Source organism: Bos indicus, chromosome 9 (assembly GCF_029378745.1).
Source record: "Bos indicus isolate NIAB-ARS_2022 breed Sahiwal x Tharparkar chromosome 9, NIAB-ARS_B.indTharparkar_mat_pri_1.0, whole genome shotgun sequence".
NCBI classification, from domain to species: Eukaryota; Metazoa; Chordata; class Mammalia; order Artiodactyla; family Bovidae; genus Bos; species Bos indicus.
The window spans coordinates 77,133,358-77,156,612 of NC_091768.1; the positions used below are offsets into that span (position 1 = coordinate 77,133,358).

The 23,255-nt window shown below is 38.5% G+C and overlaps 1 protein-coding gene across 3 annotated transcripts in view; it reads right to left on the reverse strand.

Moving 5' to 3' along the window:
- TXLNB (taxilin beta) overlaps positions 1 to 23,255 on the reverse strand; it is a 56,532-nt gene that overhangs the window by 19,674 nt on the left and 13,603 nt on the right. For all 3 annotated transcript variants that reach the window (XM_019967508.2, XM_019967507.2, XM_019967509.2), the window contains 5 exons: positions 22,789 to 22,880; positions 17,101 to 17,271; positions 7,714 to 7,908; positions 5,694 to 5,813; positions 1,237 to 1,311 (listed from right to left, as the gene is read on the reverse strand). In XM_019967508.2, the coding sequence (XP_019823067.2) occupies positions 1,237 to 1,311; positions 5,694 to 5,813; positions 7,714 to 7,908; positions 17,101 to 17,271; positions 22,789 to 22,880 (653 nt within the window). The remainder of the gene's footprint in view (positions 1 to 1,236; positions 1,312 to 5,693; positions 5,814 to 7,713; positions 7,909 to 17,100; positions 17,272 to 22,788; positions 22,881 to 23,255) is intronic.

The following is a 23,255-nucleotide window of genomic DNA, read 5'->3' on the forward strand; positions in this document are numbered from 1 at the left end:
CCTACTTCTGGCTCGGGAACTGTCTCTGCCTGCCACCCACCCCACACCGTGAAATGATGTGCTCTGTGACTGCCTAAAGGGTGATCTTGAGTTTGTAACTTTATAGTTTAATGTTTTAATTCTGAGTCCTTTGAATCTATTAATAGTGAAAAAATATATTTTTCAAATTTCTGTGTAATTAATATTTTAAAACTGTTTGGTATATTAGTGGGGAAACAAGTCATCATTGTGTTTGGTAAACACATTGGAAAAGTGTTCTTTAGGAAGGTTAGAAATCAAAATGTTATCTTTGTTTTTGTCTATGCAGTGATGTAATTTGTGATTTTGCTTCTTTTAAATTAAAAAAAAATGTACAAATATTCATTGAACTTGTTCATTCATACAATGAATAATTTTTTAATATTTACAATGGACAAGTATTCAGCAGTCAGAACATTAACATTTATAAGTGAAATATTCAAATCTTAAATTAATGCTGCCCTTTTTCTCGCTTTTGGTGAATTTTCACTGTGTGATTTTATAGTCCCTTTAGCAAGTGGGCATTTCTCCCAGCTGGGGAACTAGGACTCTGTGGCTCAGCCTGTGGCACGATGAGCAGAGCCCCAAGGGCCCCAGAAAGATGGGAGAAGTCTGGCTTTCCTCCAGAGCCAGCTGTTGCATAACCTTTATTTTTGAGCCTGCAATACGAATTCCTATAGTCTAATCAAAATACACTCATAACAACATGAAACCAAATAAAAATGATTTCTAACTTGTCCACCATTTCTAATCATTCAGCACTGGCAAGGCCAGCACGACTCTGTTTTGCTGACTCTATTTTTCTAATTTCCTTTTATTGTGAATAATATCAAACAAGTAAGGACATTTTCAGTATTGGGAATTATAGATGGTGCATTTGAACAGGTTCCATCAATCCTTACCTTCACAGGTTAATGGGGGAGGAGGGAGAGAGGACCTGTGAACAGATGGGTGAGGACCTGGCCACCAGCCTATCCTGGTTGACCCTCATTTGTATGTCAGCAGACCTTTTGACCAGAAGTTGTTGGTGCAGAGCATTTATTTTTCTTAGATATAACATTGTGCCTTTATTTTTACTTAAAAATAGTAAATATGAAGTTATTCTTCATTTCTAACTCCTGCCCCCACTTCCCCTCCCACGTGGAAGGCCTTGTGTGGACTCCCTTTGGTTCACAGCAAGGAAGACACACTGCATGCACTGTTGTACCCCTACTTCACCTGAGCCTGCAGGACTGTCTCTTGTTCCTTCAGCACTTTAGCCTGAAGTTTCCACTCTGCTGCCTGGTTCAGCAGCTGTAAGGAGAGAGAAGGCATGGAAAGATCGTCAAATTGTCTTTTAAATTACCGTTTATTGTGACTCCTGTGTAAACTTAATTGCTTGCTAAATAATCTTCTTAAGTAATTTTTGGGGAACTTTATAATCTCAGAAAACTAACAAAACAACTAGTTTTAAAGGTCTTATTCTCAGCTAAAAATTAGTGATTCTAATGGGAAGAAAAAACAGGAAAGAAAGTCTCCAACTCAAGCATGAATCACACAAAATTCTGGACCCCTCTGTAGCAATTCTGCCCAGCTATCATTCAACCTCTGCTTGAACATTTTCAGATTATCCTTACCTGGGGCATTGTTGTGAGCAACTGTTCCTTTGTATTAAACCTAACTGTTCAAGCAGTTAGTTATTGTTTTTTTAAAAAAAACAATAGTGCTAGAACTGGAAGACCTAAGATATTTAATTTGTAAAGCAGCTTGATTGGATAATCCTCTTGAGTTTTACAACTTTCTTCCAGTCTTTTATATCTGCTTGCATCCAACTTGACAATTTTTTTTTTTCTATTTGCCTACATCTAGGCTTTCAAAGCATTAAAGCATAGTTTTTATAGAAACAACTTTTTGACACTTATTTCATGAGTTTATATATTATTCTGTTGATTCACATAATGCAAAACCAAGGATAACTGGGAAAAGAGTTGGGAGCAAAGATCTGACTCTTGGTCTTCGCTTAGGCAACCATCTTCAGATACTGCAGAGTGGCTAACTCACCCCAGGATCCAACATGCTGTGGGCCTCTGTCAGTATGCTTACAGAGAATGGTGAACGTCATGGATAACCCAGTCAGTCAGTCAGGTGGCTGTCAGTTAAGAAGTTTCTATTTTATTTCAAGATAGGCTGATAGAAATTTTTTCCTTTTTGTTAATCCATATATTTAAAAAAATGTCCATTTTTGTTATTGGAACCAAAAATAATAAAATCATTATTTTTAAAAACTTGGAGGCATCTTTTCCCTTATCCGAGTTAGTCTTGACCTCTCCATTTATAAAAGGGGGTTATGGTACGGACCTAACAGAAGCAGAAGATATTAAGAAGAGATGGCAAGAATACACAGAAGAACTGTACAAAAAAGATCTTCATGACCCAGATAATCATTATGGTGTGATCACTGACCTAGAGCCAGGCATCCTGGAATGTGAAGTCAAGTGGGCCTTAGAAAGCATCACTACGAACAAAGCTAGTGGAGGTGATGGAATTCCAGTTGAGCTCTTTCAAATCCTGAAAGATGATGCTGTGAAAGTGCTGCCCTCAATATGCCAGCAAATTTGGAAAACTCAGCAGTGGCCACAGGACTAGAAAAGGTCAGTTTTCATTCCAGTCCCAAAGAAAGGCAATGCCAAAGAAAGCTCAAACTACTGCACAATTGTACTCATCTCACACGCTAGTAAAGTAATGCTCAAAATTCTCCAAGCCAGGCTTCAGCAATATGTGAACCGTGACCTTCCAGATGTTCAAGCTGGTTTTAGAAAAGGCAAAGGAACCAGAGATCAAATTGCCAACATCCACTGGATCATGGAAAAAGCAAGACAGTTCCAGAAAAGCATCTATTTCTGCTTTATTGACTATGCCAAAGCCTTTGACTGTGTGGATTATAATAAACTGTGGAAAATTCTGAAAGAGATGGGAATACCAGACCACCTGATCTGCCTCTTGAGAAATCTGTATGCATGTCAGGAAGCAACAGTTAGAACTGGACATGGAACAACAGACTGGTTCCAAATAGGAAAAGGAGTTCGTCAAGGCTGTATATTGTCACCCTGCTTATATGCGGAGTACATCATGAGAAACGCTGGGCAGGAAGAAGTACAAGCTGGAATGAAGATTGCCGGGAGAAATACCAATAACCTCAGATATGCAGATGACACCATCCTTATGGCAGAAAGTGAAGAAGAACTAATGAGCTTCTTGAAAGTGAAAGAGGAGAGTGAAAATGTTGGCTTTAAGCTCAACATTCAGAAAATGAAGATCATGGCATCCAGTCCCATCACTTCATGGGAAATAGATGGGGAAACAGTGGAAACAGTGTCAGACTTTATTTTTTGGGGCTCCAAAATCACTGCAGATGGTGATTGCAGCCATGAAGTTAAAAGATGCTTACTCCTTGGCAGGAAAGTTATGACTAAACTAGATAGCATATTAAAAAACAGAGATATTACTTTGTCAACAAAGGTTCGTCTAGTCAAGGCTATGGTTTTTCCGGTAGTCATGTATGGATGTGAGTTGGACTATAAAGAAAGCTGAGTGCCGAAGAATTGATGTTTTTGAACTGTGGTGTTGGAGAAGACTCTTGAGAGTCCCTTGGACTATAGGGAGATCCAACCAGTCCATCCTAAGGGAGATCAGTCCTGGGTGTTCATTGGAAGGACTGATGTTGAAGCTGAAATTCCAATACTTTGGCCACCAGATGCGAAGAACTGACTCATTTGAAAAGACCCTAATGCTGGGAAAGATTGAGGGCAGGAGGAGAAGGGGACGACAGAGGATGAGATGGTTGGATAAGCATCACTGACTCAATGGACATGAGTTTGGGTAAACTCCAGGAGTTAGTGATGGGAGGCCTGGCACGCTGCAGTTCATGGGGTCGCAAAGAGTCAGACACGACTGAACTGAACTGAACCTTTCTGTGACTTATATCTGCTGTTCTGCTAAATTGCTGCAGGAAAAGAGGGCATCATTTTAGTTTCTTGGTAAGATCGAGTTACTCCATGTCTGTCCCCTAGTCTCTCTCACAAGAATCTTTGCCTGATTGTTCCTCTGTTGTGCCTCATATATTAAATCCAAAGGTACTGATGTTCTATAGGAAGCATAGTTTACCTGAGGATAATTACATCTAAATAATAAATAAATGCTTTATTTCTTACTTTGAGAGCTAGATTGTAAATGGATTTAATAAATTAATCTTTAAGAGCACATGGAGATTTGATTGTAATTATGCAGTGCCCACCAGGTTATATTTTCCAAAATCCATTCTTTTGTTGTCATGTTTGAAAACCAAAGTTTAAAAAAAATTACTATTCTGACAAACTGAAGTGATTCCAGTCTGATTTTAGGTAAACGCAAGGCTTGTGATCAGTTGTTAAATGGCCAAATCTGAATGACTGGTTGGTTGTCTCTCCCCAGCAGCAGATACATGCTTTAACTCATGCCTCTGAAACACACCTCTGAGTGTGATGTACTATCACAGAGCTTGGGATCTGGGGACAGATGTACTGGAGATGTGGCCAGCATACCCCGGTCACTTAGCAGTGTGTGACCTTAAGCAAGTCACATATCCTTTTATGGGCCTCAATTCTCTCATCTGTTTTGGAGTGTTTAGGGTTAATAAGATATCAGTAAAAGATACCACTTGGTTTCTTAAACCAAAACTCAGGAGTCATCCTTGATTCTTCTGTTTCTTCACTGTCACCATCTTCCAGTTCAAAGCATGGCTTGTTGGTTTTATGTTAAAAACTTAACTTTTATCCATGTCCAGCTCTTCTTCTCCACTGCCACTTCCCCAGTCAAAGCCATCATCAGATCTTGCCCAGATTGCTGCCTAGCTGTCTTGCCCTTCTCTAGTTCACTTTCTACCTATCAGCCAAAGTCACTTTTTACAGATGCAAAGCAGATCCTGTCACTTCCTTTGCTAAAACTACCCAGTACTTTCCCATTATATTTAGAATAAAATTCAAACTATATGTCAAGCAATACAGTTTGCCCCTTGCTTACCTCTACAGTTTCATTTTGAAATTTTCTCCCATTGGGGCACCTACTCTTGCTACCCTGACCTCCTATTTCTGGAGGATGTCAAGCTGGTTCCAGCATTAGGACCTTCGTCTCTGCTACAGACACTGCTGCTGGGGCCCTCGTCTCTGACTCCCTGATCATCAGGAAGGGAGCAACTCAAGCATCCTCTGCTCCAGGAGGCCCACCAAGTCACCCAGTCTAAAGGAGGCCTCCTCTTTCTGCCCCTTTGAGATTCTTCGTTATTTCCCTAGTAGCACTTATTATCTGAAATTATCCTTCTTTGTTTGCTTGCTTATTTATTGCCTTTTTCTTCCAAGTTAGACTCTAGTCTCCATGCTGGGATGTGGACTTCTCCATCTTGTTCACCACTACACGCCAGCACCTAGAATGGAGCATAGCTCATGAACGGTGCCTGCCAAAGGTTTGGTGAATGGATGCATGATACAGTGTTACAGTGATAGGTACAGTGTTTCCTCCTGGGCCGGCCAGTGTCATTCTCCAGGGAAGCTTAGGCTCTTCCTCCATCAGTCTAGTGCTCTATGACCATTACCAAAAACATCTCAGGGGTTCTCTGACCCCAAGACAGACCAGACAAGCACATAGATGCATAAGATAAATACATATTCCTTTTCGCGTTTGTGTCGCTCCTCTGCTTCCTTCATCATTTCTTGTGCCTGCTCAAGTTTAGCATCCACTAGCTTCTGCTGCAGTTCTCTGTGTTTAAATATTTTGTCGAGGTGCTGAGGAAAAATAAAGTGCACATATCAAGTTGAGTTACTGTGCTGACAAACGTGTGTAAAAAAGTAATATTGATATAAACATGCGTTCTCTAGGTTTTAAGAGTTAAAAAGAGGGGGAATAAAGGCATTGGCATCACTTATGCTTTTATACAAAAGTCATAAATTGGTGGAGTCTCCTGCATTTTGCACTACATGAAAGTAGCTACGAAAGGTGGAGGTGCCAGAGTCCAGCAATGCAACGCCAAAAGGTCCCAACAGTAGTTTTCTAAATGTGCCAACTATTAGATGTGGCACTAGTTATTACTCTAGGCTCCAGAGACAGTGATGTATATCACAAGGGCTGTAGCAATATCACTTGGTATTCTGGCTCTTTCTGTGAATATAAAATCACATTTAATCACAATATGAATTCAGTTTATCATGGTGAATTCTCTGCATGCTTGCCTCAAGGGTGTGGGGAAGCCTTGAGGTAACAGCCTGTGGCCCTTTGTCTGGGACTGAGGCAGGAGCCCCCTGACATGAACTCTGTTGCTGTGGTGGGCAGGCAAGGCTCAGGTTTGCAGATGAATTGATATGCAAATGTGCTACTGCCTCCTCCACACCTTTTGACCTGTTGACTACCTTGGTAAAATGAAGCTTCCAACTCCACCTCAGGGTGGAGAATTTCTTGGTCATTAGGGGGTCCCACTGGCAAGAGTACATGTGGAATTATACCTTTGGGCCTTACCCAGAACCAGTCCTAGGAATATACAGCTGGTCTACCAGGTCATTCCCATACGTGATCTCTCTGCAGAGTATGGGCACCTTTTTTTTTCTTTTTTTCTTTTTTTAGCTCTTTCCCCTTTTTTTCTTGAACCTCCACTTTGGAGCAGGATTGATCTTTGTGACAAGATAAAATGGTAGCATGGAATTATGGCTTACTGCGAGAAGTTTCTTGATTTACCGAACTGCTATATCAGTTTTTTTTTTTTTTTTCTTGATTAAAGCTTAGCATGTTGCCAGCAGAGCTCCTTTGACTATGTTATATTACATTTTAAGGCAGAGATTTAAAATTTTAAGTGAGATGGGAAAAGGGATATGACATATCAAAATCCAGAGGGGGGCATCTGGAATCTCCAAAACATATTAAATATTAAAGTATAATCTTGGGATAATGAAAGATCTTTATAGTCCCCCAATGTAAACTATTGATAAAAAACTCTTTTGGCTTTTGTGATTGTGGATACATGATTTAATCTTGTAGCTTCTGCTTCACATCTATAAAATGTGGATAATATGTTATTATCTAGTACATAAGATTGTTGAGACAGTTAAATGACATACTGTATGTAAAGTATAATACTTAGCACATTGTTTGGCACAAACTAAGTATAAGTAACAATACCATTATTACTATAATTATTATATATATACTATATAATAGTATATATATTAGTAATATAGTATATGTATGGTAATATATAGTATATTATATATATACTATATAATAGTATATATATTATTATTTGTGCAGTATATACAATGCAGACTTTTAATTTCGATGACATGCTAATTCTTAAGAGGGCATGCATGAAGTATTTCTTGGTTCTGTAGAGAGAGTTGAAAAAAGGCTGAGAAATATTATTTTTTATTTTCAAGGATAAATCCATTCATGTTGTACCCCTTGTTTATTGCCTCTGCTTTGCAGTGATTCTAGTTTTGAAGAAATCCTCTGTGACTTTCAGCCAGGTATTTTGTAATATCATTTGTTTTTATTTTGGCTAGTAAAAGAAGTCCAAACCTAAATATTAATCAGTTGAGAAGGCTGATCATAACTTTGTTATTAACCGACCTCCCAACCTTCACAAACCAGACCCAGATCTATATGCAGTATTTGTAAATTGTCTGATGTGGTTCTCACCTCCTCTCTGAGCTCATACTGATCAATGATGCTTTTTAGTTTCTCTGCGAGCTCTGTGTTCTCCTGACAGAGCTTCATGTTTCGCTCACTCTGCTGCTCAATCTGGGCCTGGATATCCGTCAGGGTGTTCTGGAAATGACTTGTGATCTCCTTCCTTTTCTCTTCTTCCTCACGTGCCCGCTGAAGGGTTTCCTCCTGTAGAGAGAATGCACGCTCTCGTTATGCTGGTTTATAAGTCCCTAGGTTTACAGAACTCAGAGTTTGGTCGATAAAGGGAGAATAGTGTGCAGGCTAAGTAGGATGTATTTCCTCAGTTCCCTAGAGGTAACATTGCTCAGCCCCAACATAAATGTTTGAGCAAAGGTTTCAACTGTGAGTACACGGTCACTCAGAGCAGGTGCAGCAAGGGCCTTGAATTTGATAGCTGGCGATAAATAAACTTGTTTTAAAGTCAACAGGTCCTCTGCTGAGTAAATAAACTGCAGTGTTTCCTAACAGACATGCAGCCTGAAGGTTCTATCTCTTGGTTGTAGCCTAGGAAAAAGGATACTCAGTCTTACTGATTGATGGGATAGATCACGTGTTCCCTTAGTTTGGTACAGAAAGAGGAACAGCAGATCTTATGTTCCTCTGTAAAAATGATGGCATTGTATTCCCCAAGTTTTGTAACTATAAGTGATTACAATATATATTTTTTCTTATTAAAAATAAATGTCATCCAAAAGCTTTTGAAAAGAAAACTAAGATAGCCATATATTAATTACAGCAATTCAAAAGTATCAAAAAATTTTAGAAAATATGCTGGGTATTTTTTGAAGGAACAATCATCCCTTGAGTCACACAGAGTAATTGAAATATTCAGTGTAAATTTTAAATCTGAAAGCAATACGACGTTTCAAATCTTCCTTAACTCTAAAATGAAACATCTAATTTCCCCCTCTTCCACTTTGTTAACATTGAAGAATTGAAAATTAACTTTTATATCATTTCTGTTCTCTTTTCTCCTAAATCAAAATTCCCCTTTCATTGCTAACTACTTACAATGTACCCAAATTTCCCCTGTATCTATATTGAGAATTATTTGCTTTGTGCTTATTCCTGTCATTCTTTTAGAATAAAAGGGTTTAATCTTCTACATACACCAAAGATAGAGACTCTGCTGACAAGTGATACAGACATTTTAGGATCCCTTTAGTTCTGATTAATTTTATTATGAAAGCTTTCTTCATTGTTGGCAAGTAAAATTATACTGCATTTAGTTGCCTATCATGATCAAATTATGTAACAGGATTTTTAAAAAGAAATACTGATTGAAACAAGTAATTGTGCAAGTCTTTATTATGATAGTAGAATAATGTGATCAAAATAAAAGCTGATGCTGGAAATACATGCTCTGGAAATATTTTAATTTATCATTAGATATCCCCTTTCTTCTACAATATTGATATATTTTCTAACTCTGACTCCTGGTATCGGAATCACAATTTGTTCATGGTATAAACATTTATTGAATGGAAATTTCTTCAGTTCAGTTCAGTTGCACAGTCGTGTCCAACTCTTTAAGATCCCATGGACTGCAGCATGCCAGGCTTCCCTGTCCATCTCCAACTCTTGGAGCTTGCTCAAACTCACATCCGTTGAGTCAGTGATGCCATCCAACCATCTCATCTTTGTTGTCCCCTTCTCCTCTTGCCCTCAATCTTTCCCAGCATCCGGGTCTTTTCAAATGAGTCAGCTCTTCATATCAGGTGGCCAAAGTATTGGGCTTCAGCTTCAGCATCAGTCCCTCCAATGAATATTCAGGACTGATTTCCTTTAGGATTGACTGGTTTGATCTCCTTGAAGTCCAGGGGACTCTCAAGAGTCTTCTCCAACACCACAGTTCAAAAGCATCAATTCTTCGGTGCTCAGCTTTCTTTATGGTCCACTCTCACATCCATTCATGATTACTGGAAAAACCATAGCTTTGACTAGACAGACCTTTGTTGACAAAGTAATGTGTCTGCTTTTTAATATGCTGCCTAGGTTTGTCATAGCTTTTCTTCCAAGAAGCAAATGTCTTTTGATTTCATGGCTGCAGTCACCATCTGTGGTGATTTTGGAGCCCAAGAAAATAAAATCTGTCACTATTTCCATTGTTTTCCCATCTATTTGCTATAAGTCATGGGACTGGACACCATGATCTTAGTTTTTTGAATGTTGGGTTTTAAGCCAACTTTTTCACTCTCCTCTTTCACTTTCATCAAGAGGCTCTTTAGTGCTTCTTCTCTTTCTGAGGTATATGTCTTAGGAAATTTCTTAGAAAGAAATTTAGAAGAAATCTACACTTCCTAATCTGGAGAAATTAAATATCAGAGATGTTATTTCCTTGAACTTTGAATGCTAACACTTACTATATATATTTCACTAAAAATGATTACAGCCATCTGTTAAAGAGTTGTTGAATATACATATGATAGTGATTCTGTCCTTATTGTTCCTGATTAACTTAGAAGTCAACAATCTCCTAGTTAGAATTATAGTCCATGATTTGGATATTATTTGCATTTATAACTATTCCATCCATGAATGAATGAGTAAATGAAGGGACCATCCCATGCTACCCAGCAAGTCTGAGTTTTTCACTGGCCACTGGCTAGAAAAAGAGGGTATAGCTGTTAACATGGCATTTAACACATGTCAAACCATAATAGCACCCAATCCTGGCCCATAGAATGGCATCTTGCATTGTACATTACACTGTTTTGCAATGAGAGAAAAATAAGTCTACTGAAATCATAAAATTTGATTCTACTAATAAATAAAACACAATCATTTGGGCAGTGTCTGAGGTAGAATTTTCTTTATCATACACAAAATTCAAAGTGAAAATTAATAATGCAAAAAGAAGATTGAGGGACAAAATCTGAAATAACTAAGAAAACAACTTTTCAGAAATCACTGTGCCTCTTAAAACCAGTGCTGTGCCTGGCACACAATCCATAGGTATTCTGTAAATGTTTATAATGAGTCAACAGATTTCATTAATTTACATGCAGACATATGAATAGCTTGGATCCTATAGTCTTTTCCACATTAAAATTCAGTGATATTCTGATAACAAACCCTGCTTATTTCTTTACTAAAATTATATTGCCTGAGACACTAATTTCTTACAAGGTGGGTCTTTTGGTATAATTTGAGGCTCAAAATACTATGTTCATTGATAAAAAGGAAAATATCTCAATAAAAAGACAGGAGCTGTCAGGAGAAAAATAATCTATAAGAAAGAACAAAGTGGAAATTTTAGAGTTAAAACTTACAAAATATGAAATGTAAAAACCACTGGGTGGGCTTACACAGCAGAATAGAGATAACAGAGGACAGAGTCAGTGAATATGAAGATAGGTCAGTGTGAAATATCTAAAGATCAAGGAGAAAAAAGATTGATGAAGTACATGAAGTGAGACTCAAGGACCCGTGGGACAATATCAAAAGATCTAACCCACGTGGAGTTAAAATCTTAGAAGGGGAATGGGGGAGAGAGAGAGAATGGGGCAGCAAAAAAAATATTTAAAGAAATAATGACTGAAACTTCCTGAAATTTGGTAAAAGACATAAATTACAGATATGAAGTGAAAGTTGCTCAGTCACGTCTGACTCTTTGTGACCCCATGAACTATACAGTCTATGGAATTCTCGAGGCCAGAATACTGGAGTGGGTAGCCTATCCCTTCTCCAGTGGATCTTCCCAACCCAGGAATTGAACTGGGGTCTCTTGCATTGCAGGCAGATTCTTTACCAACTGAGCTATCAGGGATACAGGTATAAGAAGCTCAACAAATCCTAAGTAGGATAAATATGAAGAAAGCCACACTTGGGCATAAAACAAAATTCCAAAAGCCAAAAATCCATAGAAAATTCTTAAAAGTAGTCAGAGATAAATGACATATCACACCAGGAGAACAATAATTCAAATTATTGTTGATTTTCATCAGAAATTGTGGAGGCCAGAATACAGAATCTATAAAAGACTGAGTAAGAGAAAGAAAAGGAAAAAAATTCTTGTCAAGCCAGAATTATTTATCCAGTGAGTATAACCTTAGATCATAAAGCAAAATAAAGACATTTTAAAGATAAAAAGCAAATAAGAGAATTGACCTATACTATAAGAAGTACTAAAGAAGTTCTTCAGGCTGAAGGGAGTGACACCAAACAGAAATGTAAAGCTTCAGAAGAAATAAAAAGCATCAGAAATGGTAAAATCTGGGTTTGAGAAAAGACAGTTTTGCTTGAATTTTTAAAGGACTATATGAAATTGTTTAAAGTAAAAATTATAGCATTGCCTCAGGAGTTTTATAAATTATATAAAGATAGGGAGCAATAAAGGGACCTTCTATTTGTAATGTTTCTACATATTATATGAAGTGATACAGTTTTAACTCCAGGTAGACTGTGACAAGTTAAGAATATCTATAGCAATCATAGAACAACCACTAAAAATGGAAAGAGATATAATTAAAAATCCAAGAGATGAGATAAAAAATTTTAAAAGTTTCCAGTAATCCAGATAAGGCAGGATAAAAGCAGAGGAAGAAAAAACAGATGTGACAAATAGTAAATAAATAATAAAATGGAAGACATATCCAACCACTCCAATAATTACATTATGTTAATGGTTCCAAATAGGAAAAGGAGTACATCAAGGCTGTATATTATCACCCTGCTTATTTAACTTATATGCAGAGTACATCATGAGAAACGCTGGACTGGAAGAAGCACAAGCTGAAATCAAGATTGCTGGGAGAAATATCAATAACCTCAGATATGCAGATGACACCACCCTTATGGCAGAAAGTGAAGAGTAACTAAAAAGCCTCTTGATGAAAGTGAAAGAGGAGAGTGAAAAAGTTGGCTTAAAGCTCAACATTCAGAAAACTAAGATCATGGCATCCGGTCCCATCACTTCATGGGAAATAGATGGGTAAACATTTTGGGCTCCAAAATCACTGCAGATGGTGACTGCAGCCATGAAATTAAAAGACGCTTACTCCTTGGAAGGAAAGTTATGACCAACCTAGATAGTATATTCAAAAGCAGAGACATTACTTTGCCAACAAAGGTCCGTCTAGTCAAGGCTATGGTTTTCCCTGTGGTCATGTATGGATGTGAGAGTTGGATTGTGAAGAAGGCTGAGTGCCGAAGAATTGATGCTTTTGAACTGTGGTGTTGGAGAAGACTCTTGAGGGTCCCTTGGACTGCAAGGAGATCCAACCAGTCCATTCTGAAGGAGATCAGCCCTGGGATTTCTTTGGAAGGAATGATGCTAAAGCTGAAACTCCAGTACTTTGGCCACCTCATGCAAAGAGTTGACTCATTGGAAAAGACTCTGATGCTGGGAGGGATTGAGGGCAGGAGGAGAAGGGGACGACAGAGGATGAGATGGCTGGATGGCATCACTGACTCGATGGACGTGAGTCTGAGTGAACTCCGGGAGTTGGTGATGGACAGGGAGGCCTGGTGTGCTGCGATTCATGAGGTCGCAGAGTCGGACATGACTGAGCGACTGAACTGAATTGAACTGAATGGACTACTACTCCAGTTAAGGGGCTTCCCTGGTGGCTCAGTGATAAAGAATCCACCTGCCAATGCAGGAGTCCCAGATTCCATCCCTGGGTCAGGAAGATCCCCTGGAGTAGGGACTGGCAACCCACTCCAGTATTCTTGCCTGGGAAATCCTATGGACAGAGGACCCTGGTGGACTACAGTCCGTAAGGTTACAAAAGAGTCAGATATGATTTAGCAACTAAACAACAACAACAGAAATTACTCCAGTTAAGTGGCAGATATTGTAAGAATGAAAAGAAAGAAGGCCCAACTATAAGAGATGCATTTTAAATAGAAAAACATAGAAAAACCCAGGTTGAAAATAAGTGGATGGAAAAAGATTACTCATTGCAAGCAATGAGTAAGAAAGCTACAGTGGTTAGATTGATATCAGATAATGTAGATATTCATATTGGTAAAAGTCACTTTATCAAGGAGACTTAGAAATAACAATAGTATACACATGTTGTACTAATGCTTCAAAATATTAATACATGAATCAAAAATTGACATAATTGAAAGAAGTAGGCAATTTCACAATTATAGTTGGAGACTTTTTATACCCATCCCTCAGCAATTGATAGAGGAACAAGTCAAAAATTCAGTAAAGACATAAATACTCTAGAGTTAATTATTACTTATATAGCATTACACGTAACTTCTGAAAAACAGACATTCTTTCCAAGTGCATTTAGTATGTTCATCATGATAGACCATATAAAGGGGCCATAAAAATTAAACAATGCTTCTAAATAACCCATGGATCAAAGAAACAATCAGGAGGGAAATCAGAAAATGTTTTGAATTTGAGTTCTGATTTTGACAAAATATTCATGACCTTAGACAACTGATTTTGATTGCTCAGTCTCAGTTCCTTCAATAAAATGGAGATACTAACTCATGGTTTTTGTGAAGATTGGATAAAATAACATATGTAAAGCACTCAGCACAAGTCCTGGCATAGTGATGCTACTTAATTCCATTGTCCACAACTGGAAGTCATTACTGAGGGTGTGCAGATATATGTACAGGGTCTCCTGCCACTTCCGTCGTTCTGTCTTTGAATGCTATCCAAAGAAACTACACCACATCATTCCATCCACATCATCAAAGGAGATTTAACTTTTATCTCCTTATGCTACAACACTCCTGAAAGCTGGGAGGTTTATGTAGGTACAGAGTGCTATTACTTGATTACATATCTGAAGTTGAGGATAATGCCCCCATTCCCATCTAACCTGGGTTTTGATGGTCCCAGAGCGATGATTAAAGAGATGCCAGAAGTCCATCTTTTACAACTCATAATTTGAGAGTTAAAGTTCATCACCCTAGCATTTCATTTCCCAAATATCAAAAACTGACTGTGGGGGTGGGAAGAGGCTCAAGAAGGAGGGGATGTGTGTGTGTGTGTGTGTGTGTGTGTGTGTGTGTGTGTGTGTGTGTGTGTGTATGTGTTCAGTTCCTAAGTCATGTCCAACTCTTTGCAGCCCCACGGACTGTAGCACATCAGGCTTCCCTGTCCTTCACTATCTCCTAGAGTTTGCTCAAATTCATGTCCACTGAGTTGGTTTTGTCAGAACTCTCCACTGTGACCTGTCCATCTTGGGTGGCCCTGCATGTCATGGCTCATAGCTTCATTGAGTTAAGCAAGCCCCTTTATCATGATGAGGCTGTGATGAGTTATGAGTGATTCATGATGTTGTATGGCAGAAACCAACACAACATTGTAAAGCAATTATCCTCCAATTAAAAACATGTGAGAGATTAACAGACTATGTCAAGAATTGTTTGAAATTTTAGTGACCTAAGCTTTTAGTGACCAAAGCAGAGAAAGCAGTGGAGATGGTAAGAGCTAAAGTCAGAGGGTAATCAAGGGCCATGTAGGACCTCATACACCACACTAATAAGGATAATGAAGAGCCACTGAAATGTTTACACAGGAAGATGGCTAGATTGGCATTTTAGAAAGATCATTGTGGCAGATGGATTGGAGAAAGCAAGACTAGAGTCAGGGAGACCACACCTCTGAAAACTGATATCAAAATGAATAATTTTCTTTTTCTACTTCAAAAAGCCCCCAATTTTGGAATGTGAGGAGCCATTATCCAATTCTATTTTTCTTCCTAATTCCATTGTACAAACTCAGCAATGATATTAATCTCTCTGTTTCTTAAAGTATCTCCTTTTAAACACAGGTAATAATAACTATATCACAGGAATATTGCTGTCTAATTCTTGTTTGTCAAAAGCTTTAGCATCTTCAGCTGGAAAGGGGATTGTGGCTGCATGCAGTACTATCTTGGAGAACTCTGCATCTTGCTTCATTGAATGGAGCTAGTGTCTGCGTGTAATCAAATTAACCACACTGCTACAGGCTTCAGATCAGATCAGATCAGTCGCTCAGTCATGTCCAGCTCTTTGCAATCCCATGAATCGCAGCACGCCAGGCCTCCCTGTCCATCACCAACTCCTGGAGTTCACTGAGACTCATGTCCATCGAGTCAGTGATGCCATCCAGCCATCTCATCCTCTGTCGTCCCCTTCTCCTCTTGCCCCCAATCCCTCCCAGCATCAGAGTCTTTTCCAATGAGTCAACTCTTTGCATGAGGTGGCCAAAGTACTGGAGTTTCAGCTTTAGCATCATTCCTTCCAAAGAAATCCCAGGGCTGGTCTCCTTCAGAATGGACTGGTTGGATCTCCTTGCAGTCCAAGGGACCCTCAAGAGTCTTCTCCAACACCACAGTTCAAAAGCATCAATTCTTCGGTGCTCAGCCTTCTTCACAGTCCAACTCTCACATCCATACATGACCACAGGAAAAACCAAAGCCTTGACTAGATGAACCTTTGTTGACAAAGTATGTCTCTGCTTTTGAATATGCTATCTAGGTGACACCACCCTTATGGCAGAAAGTGAAGAGGAACTAAAAAGCCTTGTGATGAAAGTGAAAGTGGAGAGTGAAAAAGTTGGCTTAAAGCTCAACATTCAGAAAACGAAGATCATGGCATCCGGTCCCATCACTTCATGGGAAATAGATGGGGAAACAGTGGAAACAGTGTCAGACTTTATTTTTCTGGGCTCCAAAATGACTGCAGATGGTGACTGCAGCCATGAAATTAAAAGACGCTTACTCCTTGGAAAGTTATGACCAACCTAGATAGCATATTCAAAAGCAGAGACATTACTTTGCTACAGGCTTACGCTGTGATTAATGAAGCCCATGCAAACTGACTGAAGTGATCAGTCTATTATTTTTAGATTGAATAATTAAGCTTAGAGAGCTTCAGCGTTTTTTCGAGTAACTTCTTTTTTCAGATGACTGTTGACATTTTAGCTCTCAGTCTTCCCTTTTTCTGTCAGTTAGCTTTGTGTCAATTTGTTTCATGTCACGCAGATTTCATTTTTAGTCAAAAAATGTTGAATTTTTATAAATTTGTATGTTAAAGAGTAGAACTAAGGCCTACCTTAAAAAACAAAACAGAACAAACTCAACATAAAGAGGAATAACACACATTTTACCAAAGTTCTACTATTCATTGAGTACTACATCAGCACCTTACATATGTGGTCTCATTTAATTTTTTCCTGACCACACAGTGACATTGGTATAATCCCCATTTTATGGATGAGGTAACAGGCTTGGGTGGTAAAATAATTTATTGCAGGTCACAAGTGAGCAAGTGGCAGGGCTAATATTTGAACCCAAATCTCTCTGATTCTAAAACTCACAGCACGAATGGCAGAAGCCTGTGCCTACAAAGTGTGCAAGAAAGTGTGTTATTTGGGGCCTTGGTGACACATACCTTCAGTGTCTTGTTGTGTCTCTGCAGCTCCCGGCACAGACTCTCCAGTTTGCTTCTCGCAAGGATAGCTCTGCTGTGTTCACCTTGTAGCTGGTCCTTTTCTTTTTGGATCTGTGCCTGTTTCTTTTGTAGGAGTTTTAACTTCCTTTGCTCAGTGCGATGTTCATCCAGCTAGATGTGGGGGTGCACATGTGAAAAAAAAGGGCAGGAATCTCTGTTGAGTTGATAGGAGCAGAAGAGGAAATGCCTAAAGACCACCCTCTGGTTGTTTGGAAAATTTGTTGCTATCATCACTGCCCCCTCTGGAGTCAAATGAACTTCACGCGTGTTACCATGGCAATATTTGTAGATATGATTTAAAAGCATAACATTTATAGGTTTTTCCTTTATCATTATTATTCTTGATCTCTTTTACTTTGATCTTCTTTTCAGTGGTCTAGAAACAATTTTATCTTTTGTGAGTCTAATGAAGTCAGTCAGTATAGAAAGGCATGTTTCAGAATTCACAATAATGCCTTGCCTTAGGAAAATGGTCAGTGGTGTGTCTGCTTGGTTTACATTTAAATTTTCACAATTCTTTCTCAAAACAAGCTTTAGCAACTATTTTAAAAAGTAGGAAAGCGAAAAGCAGCTAGTAAACAGAAGGTGAAGCGTGTGGATTATGAGAAAGGGGGAGAGGAGCATGTACTCCTTGACTATTTAAGGATTGATGATCTGTCACCAAAGTTTCCGAAATAGCCACTGCACAACTCAACAGCACACAAGGGAAGTGTCTGTAACAAGCCTTGCTCTCTGCCCATCCCCCACAGCCTCTGTGCTTATGGTGAATGAATCATGACACTTGTTTCTGCTGAGCACAGGTGGGGCCTGCTCTCACAGCAGCCACAGCTAAAGTATCGAGGGCAACATGGAAAATGAAACCAATGGACCCCTGGACTTTCTGTCTCATGATGCTAAAGTTCTGAGCTAGGGGTTGCCAGATAAAATGTAGGACACCCAGCTGAATTTCAATTTCAAATAAATAGAGAACAAGTTTTTAGTAAAAGTAATTCAAAGTATTGCCATTTGCTCTTGGTTTACTTGAAATGCAAAGGTAACTGGGCATTCTTTATTTTTGTTTGGTAAATTTGGCAACAAATATTTATGGAATTCTAGTTGGAATGGGGGAATGTGGGTTCAGCCTCCCCCATTCCAACTAGAATCCCATAAATATTTGTTGATATAAATTAAGCCTCCAGAGACGGCATACTAGGAGTAGGACTGGGATCTGACAGTGTGACCAGGAGCAAGCTGGAGCCTTTTTTTCAGAGCTGTTTCCTCCACTGGACTGAGTTCCCTTAGAATCTGAATGGTGTGTAAGCCAGGTGGGTACTCGCTGTGATAATTATCTTGTTGGCTAATGAGGAGGAAAAGGCCTGGAAGCTCATGGGTTCTTTGGACTGCAGGTCCCTTGGTGCCTCTCAGAGCCAGATACAAATGGGTACACACACTGTAAGCCCTGATATATGTCTTAGTTTGTTATCTTAATTTCTTATCTTGAAAAAGCATTAGTTCTTTCTGAGTTAGATGAACAGGATTGTCACATTTTCTTCAGTTCACATCTTATTTTAATTCTTTCCTCCCTCCCTCCCTCCCATTACACTGAAATGTCCATGATAAACCTTTGCCAGATTAAGCTGGGGATATTCATTCATGATATTCTATCTTCATACTTATGTATGTTTTTACTTATTAGTGAGTGTTAGCATCAGGAAAAGCTAGGTCCATATTATCCATATTACTATAAATATTAATTGAAATTGGTATCTTTCTTGAGGTTCAATTGGAAAATCAATGATATTTTATTATATATTTATCATGCTAACTTCATTTTGCACCATAGTTATTAGATATGGATGAAACTTCTTGTCCTTGTGTGTGGACTTTAAATGAACTGTTGTCCTTTCTTGAAATTTATATGTTGTTATTACTGCTATTGCCATTTTGGTTTAGACTTTTCCTTTGGAAGATTAAACAATTTGTCAGGGTTTCTCAGCCTTAGCACCATCGACATTTGGTGATAGTTCTTTGTTGTGGGGGTCGTCCTGTGCATTGTAGGCTATTTAGCAGATGACCCCTACCCACTAGAGACCAGTAGCATCCCCAACTGTGATATCCAAAATATCTCCAGAGACACTGCATGTTGTCCCATGCTTGGCAAGACTTTCCCTCTTTGGGGGAACACTGCCCTGTGTGGATTTATCTGAGCATCAGGAGAAGGATACTTTGCTTATGTTTCATAAGTTGGAAGAGATGATTTGTGCTTGCTCACTGAACATTTAAATGTTCTAGTTTTACTGAAGGATCATACACATTTGACATATAGCTAGGTCTATCTTGCTTTGCTCTAACTAAAACCCCTTAACTTTCTGACAATTTTTTTTAGAGTGTGACTAATTTTGTTCAACTACTTCAAGTTTATGTGATTGCATATGGTGTTTCTTAATGGATGAAAGCAAACATTATAACGGAGTCAACTTCAGTCAAATGCTGGCTCTGTGATTTAGTGATACGTTTAGATGTATACCTTCTGTCCAGTTCTAACAGGCATATAGGATTTTTATCTGCAGTTTCTCTTGTTCTCTCTTTCTTTTTATTATTAAATTAAAAAAGTAAAATTAATGCCAAGTAGTTTGTGATGTTGTAACTACTTATAAATTGAGGAAATTTGCAAAAATATTTCTTCCAGGTCATTTCTTAATTTAGTCATGAGGTGTCCTTATTTATTTATGAACTTATTCTTATTTATTAATAAAATACAGTTGTTGATATTACAGGATTTAGAATCTGTAAGGGTGAGTGAACTTGAGTAGCAATGAATTTTGAATTTAATAGTTTTTGAATTTAATAATTTATTCTATGTTAACACTTAAATTCCAGACACTCTCTATATTAATTTCTGAATCAGTGAGTAGGGAAATAGCTTTTAGTCTCCAAGTAAAAGGTTGAAATTCTTCATAATTTTTACTTTCTGAAAAGGATATATAATAGGGTTTTGAGGTCAATTTTCTCCTATTTATTTTTTCTAGAATGATCTTTTTAGTTTAAAAGTTTATTATGGGATATGATACAAATGCCAAAGTATAGTAAGACTGAGCTGAGTAGAATTTCTGGAAAAAATAACCTCTGTGGGATTGACTGCTTGACTAGTAGGGTGAGTGGGTTTGGGAATTCTTGGAGACCAGGGTGAACAGCCCTGGCTCATAAGAAAGATCTTAGGCAGACTGGATAAGTGATTCTTTTCTGATGTACTGCTGTGGGGCTACAGCAACATAAAGACTAGTAGTCTGGAAGATGCCCAGTTCATCTAAGCATGGGACATGGTACTAGAAACTAAATATGAAAGGCCTTGGTGTGAATAAGTAAATTGAAGGGTAAATTAAAGGGAAATCAATGTAGTAATTATTGAAAAGAGCAAGGACGGACCAGTGAGGATGGGGTCAGATTTGGGGGAAAAATATTATTTTTGACTGTTTTATGGTGCTGAAATTGTTCATGAGTGGTTAACAGGCAATATTAAACAAGTTGCAATAAAATTGATACACTAATACTTGCTTTAGAAATTTATACCATTCTTTTGGAAAACAATATGGCCATTAAAAACATTTATACTGCTTGATTTAGTAATCCCAATTCTGGAACTTTTCCCTGGGATCATAAAAGAGAAGAAACAAATCTCATGCATGACGATGTTCACTGCACCAATATTTGGTAAAACAAACAGTGGAAAGAATATAAATGTCCCCAAACTAGAGAACCAGTAGAATAAAGTCAATTAATGGAAAATTTCATAGCTTTGACAAAATATAATTATGAAGAACACATGTGAAAATGATTGTCACATGAGCCAAAAAAAGGTATTAAATTCTATGCACCTAATGATGGTAGCTATGCAAAAGGTATCTTTGTATAGTAGAACTGAAAAGGAAGACAGTTAAGTCAGTGTTCATGTTTTAGACTGTAGGATTAGAGATATCTTTACTTATGTATTCAGCATTTTCCTTATATCATTGTGATGTGGTTTATGTGATTAAAAATAATTTAAAAGCATTGTTGGCAGAGTTAAACAGTCACTAGTCATTCAGGGTTTCAGAATTTCTTTGAGGCTGTGCTGTGATGTGCTGTGCTAAGTCTCTTCAGTTGTGTCTGACTCTTTGTGACCCTATGGACTGTAGCCTGCCAAGCTCTTCTGTCCATTGGATTCTCCAGGCAAGAATACTGGAGTGGATTGGTGTGCCCTGTTCAAGAGGACCTTGCTGACCCAAGGATTGAACCTGAGTCTCTTATGTCTCCTGCATTGGCAGATGGGTTCTTTACCAGTAGCGCCACCTGGAAAGCCCCTTCTTTGGGTCTGTTGTATGACAATTCAGCATAATGGTGTACATGAATGTACAAGGGAGAAAGCAAAGACTACACAGGGATCACAGGACTAAAATCAGAGTGAAAAAGAAGGTAAACAAGCCACTCATAAACTCTACTTCATCAACAGGGATAAGATGCAACCAGTGACCTGAGTGGTTTGTGGGTCTCAGTTTTGGAGACCTTCTTTAAAAAAAGAAGATTAAAAAAAAAGAATCATCTTCAGGGCTTCACAGGTGCCTATGCAAGTGAGAGGCCCTGACTCTTAGGCTTTTTTGATATGAGGTAAATCTGCCTTCAGGGGCAGTCTGACCTACTGCCAGGAGGAACTGTTTTGTTGGGTAGGGGGCTGTCACTGCTTCTCTGAAAGAAATAAGTAAGTGAAAAAAAATGAGGAAAAGAAGAAGAAATGAGAATGAGGTGGCGTATTGCCCAGCCTCACTTGAGAGGACGCCACATCTCCACAGTGGGTCTTCTACACCTCAGGGCTGGTGCATGGACCTCAGGTGCAACTCCTTTAGTCAGTTTTTGCGAGGCCTCACTGAAACTAGTGGTGCTGGCTTTGCTGAGCCCTTTTCTTTCTTCCAAGTGGACTATTGTAAGAGTACTGGTGAGGAGACCATCTACTTCACGAGTTCTCTGAAGTCTGGGAGTGGCTTCTCTTCCTGCCACGGGCCCTAATTTGTTGAGAGGGAGACTGCATGTGGAGGATCTATAACTGGAAACAAAATCCATGTCAAGTGCTTTGCTATTGTGTGGGACAGGAGAAGAATGTAGATCATGGAGAATAAATGAATGAATGAATGAATGAATGGATGCATTCATCAGGAATAAATGAGAATGTTTCACAAACTGAGGGGTGGAATTAAGTCAACCTCTGCCTTATTTGAGAAGACCATTCCCTTAAAAAACCTGTGCTTAAGAACCAGTTGAAAGTTTACTTTTTATTTCTAGTGTACTTCTGTTTCATTGAAAAGCCAAAAAGAACTTTTAAATTTTCACAACTTTTAATTATCTCTAATTTGCTGTTCCATCTCTCAAATTATGCACATAATTGAAGGTGGAGTGATTCCAACTCTGTTCTCTTTCTTCCTTTTGCTTTTATTCCTCAGTTTTTCTGTTTCTTTCTTTCCTTTTTAAAAACTCTGCCTTTGTGAAGTCTGATTTTGACTTGCCTGAGGTAACCAGCTATAGTCTATAATGAGGTACCTGAAAAGCTAACAACCTCCTTTTCTCAGCTCTAACCAGAGCTTAAATCTTTCTGGCAAAAGGGCTAATCAATGAACTTACCAATTCAGCATATTTCTTGAATAAAAAATCAAACTTTTCCTCAGGAGTTTGCAACTTGTTCAGATTTTGCATTAGCAGGTTGGCTTCTTTGCCTTAAAAGAAAACAAAAACCATAAAGACATTTTAAAAATTAAGAGTTGAACTTGAAGTCAGATGATAAGGGCTGGAATCTCAGGTGGTCTACTTGCGCTAAGTTGCTTTGGTCATGTCCGACTCTTTGTGACCCTATGGACTATAGACTTCCAAGGCTCCTCTATCCATGGGGTTCTTAAGGCAAGAATAGCAGAATGAGTTGCTATGCCCTTCTTCATGGGATCTTCCCAACCCAGGGATTGAACCCACATCTACTTGTTAGCTGCTTGCTATCCAGCCTTGGGCAAGTCACTTAACCTGTCTGAGATGCAGATGTAAATTTTTTTTTTCCCTTTGAAAAGGAATGACACCTACTTTGCAAAATAAGTGATTAA